The sequence below is a fragment of the Hylobates moloch genome, unplaced genomic scaffold, assembly GCF_009828535.3.
Source record: "Hylobates moloch isolate HMO894 unplaced genomic scaffold, HMol_V3 SCAFFOLD_3, whole genome shotgun sequence".
Lineage (NCBI taxonomy): Eukaryota > Metazoa > Chordata > Mammalia > Primates > Hylobatidae > Hylobates > Hylobates moloch.
This window is the reverse complement of record NW_026652278.1, coordinates 112641932-112656945: the sequence shown is the minus strand read 5'-3', so window position 1 is coordinate 112656945 and position 15014 is coordinate 112641932. Positions and strand designations below refer to the sequence as shown.

General features: G+C 37.7%; 1 protein-coding gene across 1 annotated transcript in view; it reads left to right on the top strand.

Moving 5' to 3' along the window:
* PRDM5 (PR/SET domain 5) overlaps positions 1-15014 on the top strand; it is a 225722-nt gene that overhangs the window by 162698 nt on the left and 48010 nt on the right. Inside the window, exon 14 of the mRNA XM_058437033.1 lies at positions 8987-9072. Coding sequence (XP_058293016.1) covers positions 8987-9072 — 86 coding nt within the window. The remainder of the gene's footprint in view (positions 1-8986; positions 9073-15014) is intronic.

The window sequence follows — 15014 nt, the reverse complement described above, 5'->3', positions numbered from 1 at the left end:
TAAATCCACCCAATCTGGCTTTTTATGATTTCCGACTGAAAAGTTCGTAAGCACGTGGCTCTCCTTTTTTTTTTCCTTCTTCCCAATGAACCCCATGTCCTTTGAGTTGGCATCTCTTCAGAAATGAGGGAGGGATACTGTGACTGTAAGATTCTTAAGGAAAATAATGCATCGTTTAAAGAAATAGATTTTGAAAAACAGACTCGGGCCGGGCGCGGTGGCTCACGCCTGTAATCCCAGCACTTTGGGAGGCCGAGGTGGGCGGATCACGAGGTCAGGAGATCGAGACCATCCTGGCTAACACGGTGAAACCCCGTCTCTACTAAAAATACAAAAATTAGCCGGGCGTGGTGGTGGGTGCCTGTAGTCCCAACTACTCAGGAGGCTGAGGCAGGAGAATGGCATGAACCCAGGAGGCGGAGCTTGCAGTGAGCTGAGATCACACCACTGCACTCCAGCCTGGGTGACAGCGAGACTCCATCTCAAAAAAAAAAAAAAAAAAAGAAAAACAGACTCCATTTGTTTTGAATCAGGTGATAAAATTGTTTTGGGAAGTAAAGGTTCTCTTATTTGATTTTTACATTTTATTGCCCACTTTCTTACAACTGTAAATTCTGTTAAGCTTTTAAAAATAGAGAGGATCTCTAAAATACTCAAGGAGTAATGTCAAGTTCAGGTTTTTGTTGTCCTTCTTTCAAAGATGGTGTACTTGGGTTTAACTTGTTTAGGTTAAGTGAGATTCCTCAGAATTTGATTAATGGGAGCATTCTAAGAGTAACAAGGTGGGGTTTGGTGAGGTCGGTGGGGTTTCATGGCTCTTTTTGCTGCAGGGAAAAAAACTATTTCAATTACAGAAAGATGCCAAGAATGAACTTGAGCTACTCCTATTTGTCAGTGTAGCATTTCACTTCTCTCTATGGTGTACTTCTAATTTATTAGATACTCCATAAATTGAAGGGATTGGAATGGTGGGATTGGAAAAGTAATTGGGGGGTGCTTTCACAATTAGATTTTTGGTTTAATTTTCATCTAGAATGATTCAGTTTGCTGTTTTGTAACCATTTCCTAGTCTACAAAAACAAAATAAGCCAGTCCCCTGATATTCATGGAAAAAAATGTAAAGTTCTTCTAAAGAATTCCCATATAATACATATATTTTAAAGTTCAACCATGTGGAACGATCTCAGGTATTTTTCATGAAACATACACTTTTGAGGTTTGCTTTTTCACTTGAAAGTGTTGCCATCTCTAAAAGTGATTTTTGTTAGAAAATTCAAAGTAAGAAGTAAAGCTGTGGTTCCAAAATCTTTAAACATTATTTAATTTGGATTCATTGAAAATAAATTAGTTTGACTTTATTCCATTTTAAATTACATTTTCTGTGTGTACATCTTTCCATATTTTCAAGGAATTATGAGTTCTTTGAAATCTGCATTGGTTTTCGAAATATATTAAATGACAAGTTAACGTTATTAAAGTGCTTTTGGAAAATGGTCTTTTTATATTAATCCAGATAATTAAATATATATATATATATATATATATATTACATATTAAGCTTTGCTGCTTGTTCCTAAAATGTTTCAAAGCACAGGGCACATTGGCTGTACACTTTTTAAAAAAATTGTGGTAATACATACATGACACATAATTTATCATCTTCACAATGTTGCATTTTTTAATCTTCAGGTTTGATCATGGTCATTATTAACATATTAATTCAGTGTATTTAGTAGCATGAACAAAAATTTGATTTCTGTGCCTCTGCTAGAGTGGTCAGGTTCACTTCTTAAATTAAATCCATGTTCTAATTTAAGATTATCAAGACTGAAGTGATTTACAAGGTTTTTCTTTATTAATTTCATGTACTGTAAACATAGAGTTTTTCGAAAGGATTTGTGTCAAGATGTTGAATATTGAGGTGGTTACATAGTAGTAGATGGATATTCAGTGATGTGGCTTTAGGATCATTTAATCAGTAAGATTCATGTTATCCTAAACTGCCTTCACAAATTTTCTTAAGATGCTCTTTTAATATCAGTATGTTAATCCTTTGGTGAGGGCTAGAATTCTTCTGCTGTCTTTAATTAAAATTATATTCCATCTATATGGAACATCTATATGGTAACATATATAAATTTTAATCTGAAAGGCATATATTAAAATAGGATTTGATTTTTTTCCTATTGTTATTAGCCATACTTGGTAGTGGGTGGTTGTCATCATAATACATTTTCTTTGTCAAAGGCTCAAGGTAGCTTGTTGGGGCCAGGCTGGGCTCAAGTCAAGTAAGGTGTTCCATGTGGCATCCAGATGTTCCCTTTCATTACTACTAGCTGCCTTTGGAAGGTTAGCTCCAATTTTCTAGAGCTGTTTTCTGAATATCCCCCACACTCATTTCAAATAATGCAGCTTCTAAGCTACTTCCATCTTGGGTGTTCCAGCAGTGAGAATTTGGATACACGTACTTCAAGCCGAGTAAGTTAAAGTACCTCCAATTCAGAGATGAAGAGCTACAAGAAGTCTGCCTGAATAATGTTAAATTGGCATTAAGGAACTGCATTTATTCAGTTATTTTGCCTTTGCTAATGACTTTAGCTAAGTCCTTCACCTGCCCACTTCTCCAGCCCAGGGATCTTTCTTAAACCTATATCCTTGTTTTGTATAATTTATCAGCATCTGAAATTATCTTATGTATTTTCTTTAACTTTTTCTTGTCTTTCTCATTACACTAGTAAAATTGAAGAGACAGTGATTTTGTGAAACTATTTGCAACTGCATTCTCAAAGCCCAGGACAGTAACTAGAAGATGGTATGTGCTAAAAAGAAAAAAAAAGAAGTCTATTTAATGAATGAATACATTAGCTTCATGGAGTATCCACTTTATGGCACCTTTAAAAATCAACCAAAATCAACTTTTTATAGTTACCATCATGCTTTTGTTTGTTCCTTGATGTGTTGTTCAAAGAAAACACTGTGGCTTTCAATGTTATTCAGTGTCAGCACATAATTTAAAGAAACAGATGCAAAGAACTCATCTATTTTCCTTTAGTTAAATGAAAAATATTTTGTTCTTATGTATACATGTAAATATTATTATTTATGCTGCTGTGCTCACTAAATCTATTTTATTGATCTAATACCTAAATCTCATAGGATAGTATGTCATATTTGCCAATATTGTATTTCCCTTCTAAACGTTGAAAGTGACTACCTGTATGTAGTTCTCAAGACACAGCTTATTATTATGTTAGTGTTTGGATTCACTTGGGAACTGCTTTAAAACATAGCACACATTCCTAACCTGCCCCCTACTTTTTCTTGATGAGCATTGATAACCAAAAGAATGCTGGAATCTACCAGCCAGAAAGATCTGGTTAATGTTAACTGTTATTGTCAGAAGCAGAGTTTTTGTCATTAACTTTAGAAAGTCTAACCCAATTTACACAAAGTGCTAGCCATATTACTAATTTATGTGATGGCATGAGGTTAAGAGTGGGTTCAAACTTGGCCTCCACTATATAAGAAGCTATGTCATCTTGAGAAAATTACTTATCCTTTCTGTGCCTTACTCTCCTGATTTGCAAACTAGGAATATGAATACTTAGATTATAATATTGTTGCAAGAATTAAAATTGCTAATGTGTGTTAAGCATTCTGAACTGTAGAACAGAACCTAATAGTAGACTCCATATATTTTAGCTATTCTTATTATTTCCATTTAGATTTGTTTTTAGCTACTTTTTTGGCTAATTTTCAGATTAATTAATTTACATGTTAGAATTTGAATACTGTGACTAGCCTAAGCAAAATAAAGATAGTGTCTAAATATACCTGAGATATTAAAACATAGTAGTTATTTGAAGTTGGATCACATTGTACATCAGAGCCCATGTACTGACTGTGACCTGTGTTCTTAGAGTTGATTAAAATTGAAGATAAGTTTTTGTTCTCCACAGGATCATTTTATGTGTAGGTGAAAATATTTCCTAGAAACATTCTTCACAGTAATTTGAAATAATGAAGGCAAATATCATATGCATAATGTGAAGAAAACCTAAGAATAACACTTTAATATGCAAATTAGGAAAATGACTTTAGTAGTTATTAACATGTTGACTGTACAGGTAGCCTTCAGGTTCCGATTGTGTGGGACAGCAGATAGCTTTGTCCTTGGAGTCCAAAAGAGAGAGGCAGGATTGCCCTAAACATCCTCCAACCAAGAGGGTAGAAGTTTAATGTAGAGTCTAAGCTGATTTGCAAACTACGCATTATAGTTTTCAAATAAATTGCTTATAAAAGCCATTTACATGGTGATGCACTTTAAAGCTGGAGTACATTCTAGGATAGAATGAAGGAATGGAGTTGAACTTACCCAAGTTTCCCAGATATGTCAGCTCAGTGTTGGGGGGTGGCATGGGGTAGAAATACCAATCATCTAGAGGTGCTCTGAGTGATTTATGTAGACCTCATGGGCAACATGTGTAGATATCAGTGATAAGAGTAATTGCCACCGTTAAGAGTAGGATGACTGGGTCGGGCGTGGTGGCTCACGCCTGTAATCCCAGCACTTTGGGAGGCTGAGGCAGGCAGATCACGAGGTCAGGAGATCAAGACTATCCTGGCTAACATGGTGAAACCCCATCTCTACTAAAAATACAAAAACTTAGCCGGGCGTGGTGGCGGGCGCCTGTAGTCCCAGCTACTTGGGGGGCTGAGGCAGGAGAATGGCGTGAACCCGGGAGGCGGGGCTTGCAGTGAGCCGAGATCACACCACTGCACTCCAGCCTGGGCAACAGAGCGAGACTCCATCTCAAAAAAAAAAAAAAAAAAAGGAGTAGGATGACTGTTAATTTGTTAGGGCTGTTGTAACAAGATGTCGCAAACTGAGTGGCTTAAACAATAAAACTGTGTCACCTCTCAATTCTGGAGGCTGTAAGTCTGAGATCAAGGCACTTGCATGGCCATGCTCCCTGTGAAGGTGCTAGGGAAGGATCTGCTCCAGGCCTCTCTCCTGGCTTCTGATAGTTCTTGGCTTGTGGTGGCATAATTCCAATCTTCACCTGGCATTCTCCCTTTGTGTCTCTGTCTTCACAAGGCCATCTTTTTATGAGGACATCAGTCATATTTGATTAGGGGCCCACACTACTCCAGTAACGTTTGCAACAACCCAGTTCCCAAGTAAGGCCATATTATGAGGTACTGGGGTTTAGGATTTAAACATATGAATTTGGTATGGGAGGGCACAATTCCATTCATAACAAGTGACCATGTATCTATTGTCCCAATTGAGACACTTGTGAGAGTGAAAGGGAGTAATACTGTATTAGGGTTCTCCAGAGAAAAAGAACCAATAGCGTATGTATAGATATATTATATATGAGGAGCTTGATTATGGGAATTGGCTTACGCAGTTATGGAGGCCAAGAAGTTCTATAATATACCATTTGCAAGGGACCAAGGAAAGCCAGAGGTGTAATATAGCCTGAGTTTGAACTTCTGCAAACCAGGTGAGGCAATGATGTAACTCAGTCCAAGAGCAAAGGCCTGAAAACCAGGAGCAGTGGTTTGTTGATGTAGATACTGGAGTATGAAGGCCAGAGAACTGGGAGCTTCCATATCCAAGGGCAGAAGATGGATGTCATGTCAGATCAAGGAGAGAGATGGAGGGAGGGAGGGAAGGAGGAAGGTAGAGAGAGAGGAAGAAGGAGAAGGAGAAGAGAAGAGAAGAGAAGAGAAGAGAAGAGAAAAGAGAAAGAAGAAGGAGGAGGAGGAAGAGGAGGAGAAAAAGAGAATTAATTCACTGTTCCTCCATCTTTTTGTTCTATCCGGGAGAAGAAGAAGAAAGAAGAGAAAGAAGAGAGAGAAGAAGAAGAAGAAAGAAGCAGAAAGAAGAGAAAGACGGAGAAGAAAAGAAAAGAGAAGAGAAAGAAGAAGGAGGAGGAGGAGAGAAAGAGAGAGAATTAATTAATTCACTGTTCCTCCATCTTTTTGTTCTATCTGGGTCCTCAATGGATTGGATGATGCCTGCCCACATTGGGTGAGGGTGGATCTTCTTTACACAGTCTACTAATTCAAATGCTCATCTCTTCTGGACACACCCTCACAGACCCAGAAATAATGTTTTACCAGCTACCTGGCCACATCCCTTAACCTAGTCAAGTTGACATGTAAAATTAACCAGCTATTACTATATTGTTCTAGGATTACAGACATAAACTGAGACTACTTTAGATGAATCTGGATATATGGTCACTGCACTCATAGCATAGGTATAATTTATCCAGTTTTTCAAAGGTTCAGTGGTGTTGGATGACCTTGTCAGAGTTACAGCTGGATGGAGGATGAGCAGTATTCAAACCCAGGACAACCACATTCCAAAAAAAGTATTAAAAAAGCTATGTCTTAAAATAAGTTAGCCTTTTTAAGTCTGTGGACAGAATTCCTGTATTATGACAGTAGGTAAAATTGGAAATGGATTTGTTATGTTCCCTTCTTTAAAATTCCTTACTAGTCTTTAACTATGTATTTCTTTCTTTGCTTGATGGATTTTGGCTATTATGAAAGGAAATAGTAACCTAGTGTATTATATTAGGATTAACATATAATTATTTACCTGATAACTGCAAATCTTTTGTTTTTGTTTGCTGGACTCTTGTTGGTATTTGGAGACCAAAACCAAACGTAAAGCTATGTGATACAAAGAGAATAGCTATGAATATTAAATTATTTTAGGCTTGCTAGAAAAATAATTTTATGTAAGTGTAAAATCACACGTTGCTATTCTTATCATGCTTTATCCCTAATATAGATTTGATATGTTGATGGATTTCATTGTTAATAAATAATAAGGAAACATTTTAGCCTTGTTTATTATCTATCACTAAAGTAAAATAAACTTTGAAAATCTAAAAAATGACTTTTTGTACTTTATGAAGGAGAAAATGAAAAAATTATCTGGAATTGTGTGATGCAGGAGCTAACACCATTTAGCAGTCACATTCTGCCATATTTTCTTCCTGTCCTTTTCCTTTGTGGTTCAAGGTTAATGATTAAGATCTCAGTAAATGATAGCTCCTGCTGTACTCCTACTATTGCTGCTGATACTGTTACTGCTATTACTATAATGTTCACTTTTTATCATCATCCTGAAGTAGAAAAATTCTAGATATATCAGAGAAGTGAAATCATTATGACTTAGAGTCTGGACGAAGGGAGAAGTGAGTAAAAAAGTGGGGGGTTATCTTGGATGGCTCCCAAGTTTTTTATTTGCTAACTAGGTGAATGTGGTACAACTAATCAAGAGAGGATATATAGCATGCACAAGACCAAACGATAAATACCACAAATTCAAAACAATGCACACTGATTTAAGCTGTTTGTGAGATACCCAAAGGAGGGTACCTGTTAGACATATGTCTACCTGGAGATTGGGACTCAATAGAGATCTGGAATTCTGATAAGCATGTATTATCAACTCAGGGTTAAAATAAGATGATATTTTCCTAGATGTTACCAAGCCTTTGTCCTACTGACTTTGAAAAGCCACACCTTCCTAGAGTCATGATGATCCTAAGGTCAATAATTCTAGGTCAGCTTACCTAGTGCAAAGGTTGATTTTGTCTCAGAGAATTTGGGAAGTCTGGATAGCTCATTGTGATTGTTGTTTTTAGTTTATTGCTACTTTGGGTGTTTGTCACCATTTTACAGTGCCTGGTCCAAAGGGAGAATCCTGGGTGCTCCTCCCCAAGGAGGAGAGGCTGGAAAATGCCACTTGGCAGGGGACACCGCTGCAGGTGCTTCCATGTGATGTCACTGCTGGAAACAAAGTTCGGGAGAACAGTGCAAGGCCATTGTGCGATGGGGCCAGCCTTAAGACCCAGGAATGTTACTGTCCATTTCATGAAGCGGTATCAGGGACAGGGGAGAGGTCAAGGAAGGCCTTGTTGAAGAGTGATCACTGGATCAAGCAACAAGGGGCATTGTTGACCCCATAAGAGAGTTGACTGGGATAATGCACATGATATCCAGATTGAATTAAGATCAGAACCAAATGGAACATGAGAGAGTAGAAGAACATACACTGCTAGTCAGAAGGCCTGGCTCTGAAGGGAAGACAGAAGTTTTACATTAGCTGAAGGAAAATATTTTATTGTATTGATCTTTGATTGCAGCCAGGGTCTAGCATCCTGCTGTGTAAGTACATCGTTAAATGAAAGAATAAATCAATTAGTGATTTTGAGCTACTGTCCATCCTAAGTAATTTGGCTTTGACAAGAGGGCATCTTCAGATCCCTTTTGGAGGTTAAATTTTGTCACAGTTTTGTCATTTCACAGTAGAATTTTTTTTAAAAAATGTGCTGTGTGTACGTGTGCTTGTCTTGAAAAACATCTTGGCTATTTTCAAAATTATAGCCTCTAGGTGAGAGGTATTTGATTATATCAGAAAGTATGGATTAATTATTATTTAGTTTAACTACCAATGGTCCTTTTGAACATATACCAATTTTATGAAATTCTTTTGAAACTCACAGCCTTAACTGAGTCAAATTCATTTATATGAAACAAAAAATAAAACAAAACAAGGTGTCAATGAATCAGTTAAATAATTCCCCTTTGAAGAGTAGTACAGTGACAGAGCAAATTGATTAACATAAAATATTTTTAACAAATTCTTAAAATGAGGAGATTTAATTTGGGCTCAAGTATTAAAAGGAATATGCAGCAAATAGGCTACTAGCAAATGTTTATTTTTGAGTATTGGAAGTGCTCTGGGCTCAGTGTCCTCTCCACAGGAGAGGAGGCCACAGTCCACTGCTATCCTGCATGGCCCATGCTTGGGTCTGTCCTGCTGTGCCTGGAGCCACTTCTTGAAGTAGCACAGGGCATATGTGGTGGCCAGGATCTGAGTGTGTGAGAAGTGATAGCGCAGTACTGGTTCTGCTACTTCACGTTTTTCTGACTCGGAGGCTTCCTTTATTTGTAGGTGAGCGTCCCTATCAATGTCCTTACTGTGAAAAAGGATTCAGTAAGAATGATGGACTGAAGATGCACATTCGTACTCACACCAGGGTAAGATTATATTCTGTTTCATTAATATTGATCATGAAAACCATACTTATTTTTAAAGAAATATATTTAACTTTATATTACAAAATAAAGGCAATACACTGGAAGTTATATGTTTATGATAGACATTTAAGGATAATTTTTTAAAAAGATAAAACAATGAGAAAAAAAGAAGAAAAAACACAAATTGAAACCTCAAAAAAGTTTTTATTCTTTGAATCAGGAATCAGTTTTCAGGAGTTACAAATGATGAACTGCAAGATAAATAGATTTTTAACATTTTAATACTATAATATTTAAAGGTTTTTCTTGCAGAATATTCACCAGTAATAGGAACATTTTTTAATAGAGTCTGCAAGTTTGTCAGCATTTGGCCATTAAGTAATACTGATGAGTAAGTATATTTGCAAGAAAGACATTGCAGATAAATTACCAGGACAGGTGGAAAATAAGGAAGTGTAGCTCAATGCTTCACAGGGCATGCCTAGTGCTGTGGCTTATTCTTCCCAGGGTGCCCTTTGTTCCTTTGCTGTCAACACTCTCACTGGACTATTGTCATTCTGTTATCTATGCCTTTTCCAGACTCAAGCATCTGTTTCACATGCTTTTAAAAAAATGTAAGCAGCTTACCATCATCCACCATTTCATAGCTCACTATTTGATTTAAGGCACGATTAGACACTTTAAATGAACTTTCCACATGGAAATTTTGTATTGTTTTAAATAGCTATTGTTGATTTTGCTCTATACAACTTTTCACTGCATTATCTTTCACAGTTTCTTTTCAGTTTGGCCTTTTAAAGTGCATATGGTCTGTATGTAAATGATATATTTTTTTTCAAATTTTGTGAGACTTACCTAATCCCCTTTAGAACAATTCTAATTTAAACCTCTCCTGGATTTTACTTTTTACCTTAGCTATAAAATAAAAATTTTAGAGAAAACACATAATAATAATATTCTTCCCGGTATAATAATACTGTAGCCCTCCACTTCAGTTCTGCAGCACATAAAAGCTATCCTCTGTGGTCCCCTTAAGAAAATGCTCTTTTTGTCTTTGTGGTGAAGAGAGGGAGCTTCTCCACTCATTAAAACAAATCTATAGCAGTTTTCTCATTCTAGTTTGTAGTATCATATTCATATTATGTGAATATTAGGAATTGGAGTACTTCCTAGATATAAAAGTACTTCATAAACCATAAAGGATTAGACAGATATTCCTGTTTATAATAGCATGATTTAAATGTACAATATCCAAAACATTTCACAATGAGTATTATGAAAGAGGTTTAAATTAGCTTTAGATTAGGAGGTTATTTTACATGTGAGCAGTTGTCACAGATGTATCAATAATGTATCTATTTAAAAGATGCTGACAGAAAGGCAAAGGGGCCCTGATTCCTCTTAATAGAAACCAGTGATATAGACAGAAGTTTACATATGATGTTGTTTCACCTGATTACTGAATATAGACATAATTACAACACAGAAGAAGCTATTTAAATCACTGCAGAAAAAAAATATCTTTTGGGTTTTCTCCAGAAGGTAAGACATTTCCAATTCAATTAATTTGTTTTTTACTTCATTTTAATATAAAGTTATTAATGAGAGTAATACAGATAGTTAAGACGAATAAAAATAAACACAAAAATCACTAATTACACGCCAGTAGTCTTTTAGGCCTTCACATTTATTAATTCATTTAAGCTTCACAGCAACTCTATGAGGTAGCTGTTATGATTTCTTTTTGAAAAACAAAAAACTGAGGCACAAACAAGTAAGTGGCAGAGTTGAGATTTGAACCTAGGGAGACTGGCTACAGAGACCATTTGCAATTTTTTGCCTATTGTTTAATTGAATATTTTCTCATTCCACTGTTTCATATATTTTCTGGTATATTTCCACACTAAACAAATTACAGTAATGATCCCAAATTTAAAAGTCCCATATTCTTTTGAATTTTTGAACCTCGATTTAAGGATCCCAACACTGTCTCCAAAGTATTCAGCTGCAGATGATCCCTTGTCAGAAGTTTTCTGACATTAACTGCACAAAAGGAAAACAAATTTTCGGCTTTGACTAAGGGAACTCAAGAGAATTTATAGACCAGAAGCACCCAGGATTTTAGGCAGGATCCCCCACAATGAGTAGAAGATCCAAGGAACAGGGTAAATATGCATAAGCCTTTTGGGTTTTACCTCAAAATCTTTTTTAATTTTCCTTTTTCATGCTTTTTTTTTAAAAAATATTTTACCCAGACAGTTTTATTTTGAAAATCCTGTTTCCTAAGCATTGATTAAATACAGATCATCTTTGCATATTAGTTCACATTTTCAAAAGCCTACTAGGGTTATCAGCTAGTATAATCAAACTATTATTCAAACTCAAAAGAGATTAAAAAAATGTTCTAGAGGAACAACCTCTGCAAGATCATATTTTCCCAGCATTATTTGCATTTTGTAAGACTCCATTCAAAAAAGATACTATTACATTTGGGCCATAGCACATTTCACTTTCAATTTTGCATTCACATTACATAAGCATTTAGATAACTCTAATTCCCAGACATTTTTCGTCCTATTTTAAAAGTTTTTAATTCCATTTTAACAACAACAGAAAAAAAATTAAGCTATCTAATTCATTAAGGTACGTCTTTAGGAAGTTTTGGTGAGACAACCCAAGATGCTGTGTCAGGCGTGTACCCCCAGGTTTGCATTCTGTGGTGACTGCATGAAAGCCTTCTAGAAGGAACACAAAGCCATTTACTCTGTGGTTATTGTCTGTAGGGTGCAGTAAGAGCCCCATATGTGGGAGATAATTTTGCCAAAACCCAATTAATCATTAACCTTTCATGAAGAGACCAGAGTTTGAGGTGAAGGCTGGTGATTTTATTTCCTCCAGTATATTCTCTTTATATATGATTTTCAGCTTCTGGCTATGTTGTTCCTAGTTGTGCTTTTCATTGTATTTTTGCAGCTTAGACCTGTAGTCTGCTCTCTTTGGTTAAATTTCAGAAAATTGCTGGCCATTTTTGTTTTCAAATTTGTTTTGTTCCTTTCTTTCTGTCTTCTTATGGGACACCAGTTACACATGTTAGACTATTTGATATTGTTCCAGAGCTCTTGAGTACCCTATTCTCTTTTGGTTTCATTTGCATTTTTAAAAAAAACTCAGTGGTTTTCTCTGTGTTTCTAATTTCTATTGATATTTTCAATTTCATTGATTTTTCTACCTCTGTTGTGCTCAGTCTGCCTATTGCAGGAGTGCATTTTTGATATTATGTTTTTCATCTCTAGCATTTTCACTTGGATTTTTAAAAATAGTTTCCATAAGTCCTGGCACGGTGGCTCATTCATGTATTTCCAGCACTTTGGGAGGCTGAGGTGGGAGGATTGCTTGAGGCCAGGAGTTTGAGGCTACAGTGAGCTATGATTGTGCCACTGCACTTCAGCCTAAATGACAGGGTAAGACCCTGTAAGACTCAGTTCAAAAAATATACTATTACATTTGGGCCATAACACATTTCAGTTTCAAATGTGCATTTAAAAATAAATAAATAAATAAGAAAATAAATAGTTTCTATACTTCTGTTGAAATTGCCCATTTGTTCATCTGTGTGGCCCACCTTTTTCACTAGATTCTTTGACATACTAATTGTAATTATTTTAAATTCTTTCTTCGGTATTTCCACCATCAGGGCCATCTGTGGATCTCATTGTTTTGACTATTCTATCTCTTGATAATGAGTGGGAAGGTTGCAGGAGTTTGCTTTTCAAGTGTAACATAATTTTTGATTGAATGTCTGTGTGTGTGTGTGTGTGTGTGTGTGTGTGTGTGTGTGTGTAAAAGAAACTAAGTCTCTAATTGGAGACTCAAGTAAATACTGCTTATGCCTGGAAATAGGTATACTTCTTCTGCTAGGCCGTTAATATGAGTGAGGGCTTAAGTCAGTCTGGTCAGTACTTAAGCTAGGTTTGGAGTTTGTTGTTGCTGTGGTCACCACAGGCTATAAGCTTCTCCAGGGGGTGGGCTGCTGCTGCTGTGTTCCTCATGCAAGGCCTAGAGGCTCAGCAGGCTTTTCTTAAGGATCCTTCCTCACCATCAGGTTTTGGCAGATCCTGTGTACCTTTGCCACAGAACATGTTTCTCTCTCTCTGCCTTTGTCCCTCCACTGGCAGTAGCCTGCTGGTGCTTGTTACTAGGCACAAAACTTAAGCAGGCCAGAGGGCTTTCCTGGGGCCCCTGCTCTAGCATTAGTTGGGCAGGTGCTCTGCACTTGAGTCTCAGGGTTGTGGCTTTGTCAGCATTTCTGCCTCTACCCTGGTGCTAGTTGGCCCCTGCCTCTGACTCCACTCAGGGTCAGCTGCAGTGTCCTAACCACTAGCTACATGTGGCTATCAAAATTTAGATTTTAATTAAATCCAATTAAGTGCAATTAAAAATTTACTTTTTCAGTCACATTAGCCACTTTTCAGGTGCTCTATAGGCACATATGTCTGGTGACTACTGTATTCTGCAGCACAGATATAGGATATTATGGTCACCACAGAAAGCTCTATTGGACAGCACAGGCTTAGAGGGTGGATGGTTTCCTGGCCCTACCGGCTCTGGCAGGTGAGCTCCACCTCGTATCTTTAGAGTAGAAAGTTTGGGGCATGAGAAGGAGGTTTGGGGCACAAGAAAGACGTTTGGGGCATGAGAAAGAGGTTTCTTCCCCTCTTCCCGCAGCAGCAGACCTCTGCTGTGGATCACTGGGGTTCTTGGGCAAGAGCAGGTTTTCTGCCCCTCCCCTTGGTGTCAGTGCAGGATATGTAGGCAGGTTCTGTCTCTCTCCAGAGGCCACGGGTCATTGCCTGGACCAGAGTACCTGAGAGTTTCATGTTCCACCCCCAGCAGCTGGTAGCTTTTGCCTCCTGTCAAAGCAGAGTAACATCTGGGACGTGGCAGATGTCTCCCTCCTCACTCAGAGGCAGAAGGCTTTTGTTTCCTGTGTGAGGCAGGTCTGTGTCCTGGGTGGTTTGTGCTGCTCCCTGGCAGCCGCTGCTCATCACCGTGTATTCACGCAGCACAGAGACAAAGCAGATGGGTTCCTTCAAGTACTTCTACTCCACCCTCAGACCTTGTCTGTGCCACCTGGGCGCTCTCTAAGGTATCCTGCCCTGCCTCTAATCTTTCTTACAAACCCTGATGGAGCCAGTGGAAAAGAGATGAGTGGCTGTGGACTTTCCATGTGCCAGGGCCCCCAGGTTCTAACCTAAATGCTAGTCCACAATCCTTAAGGAATCAACCATCACTTGTTTTCCTCCTACCCATTTTGTGACGGTTCTCTCTTCCTCTGACAAAGGTGAGACTATTCTGTGTTCCATTTTTTTTTTTTTTTTGACATTTAGTTCATCTGATTGTCTTGTGACCTTAGCTCATAAAATGTTTCATGACCTTAAGCTTGAAAGAATGACTGTAAATTTTTCAGCTTTTTGTCATTATTAAGTTGGGGGTGATGTTCTTTGTGGCTTTCCACATCCTATGAGCAGTGATATATTTTTAACTGTATAGGATTTTTGAGGATAACTTTTCCCACTTAATTCTAGATTAATTTCCTGCCCAGGAGCTGATAAAAGCAGAACTCCTTACATTCTATGTCCAGTTAGCTCTTCCATTCAGTCAGAAGCACCCCTATTTAGAGGCTGTATGTGAACTTAGGCCATTTTGCTATGGTTTCTCTAAAGGGGCTCTGTTTCCTAGGATGCAGTCAGACCCTGGCGGCCTCAGGCAAGCCTCAGCAAACTCGCCCTCAGGGCACTGGCATTTGGAGCCATTTCTCATCCCTTTCTAGATCTACCTTTTCCCGTCCCATTCATGGTCTTTGTTCTTTGCTTGCATGGTGGAGGAGAGAGCTATTTGGAGGGAGCAGGTCCTCTTTTGGGGAATATGTTTTTTTTTTGAGA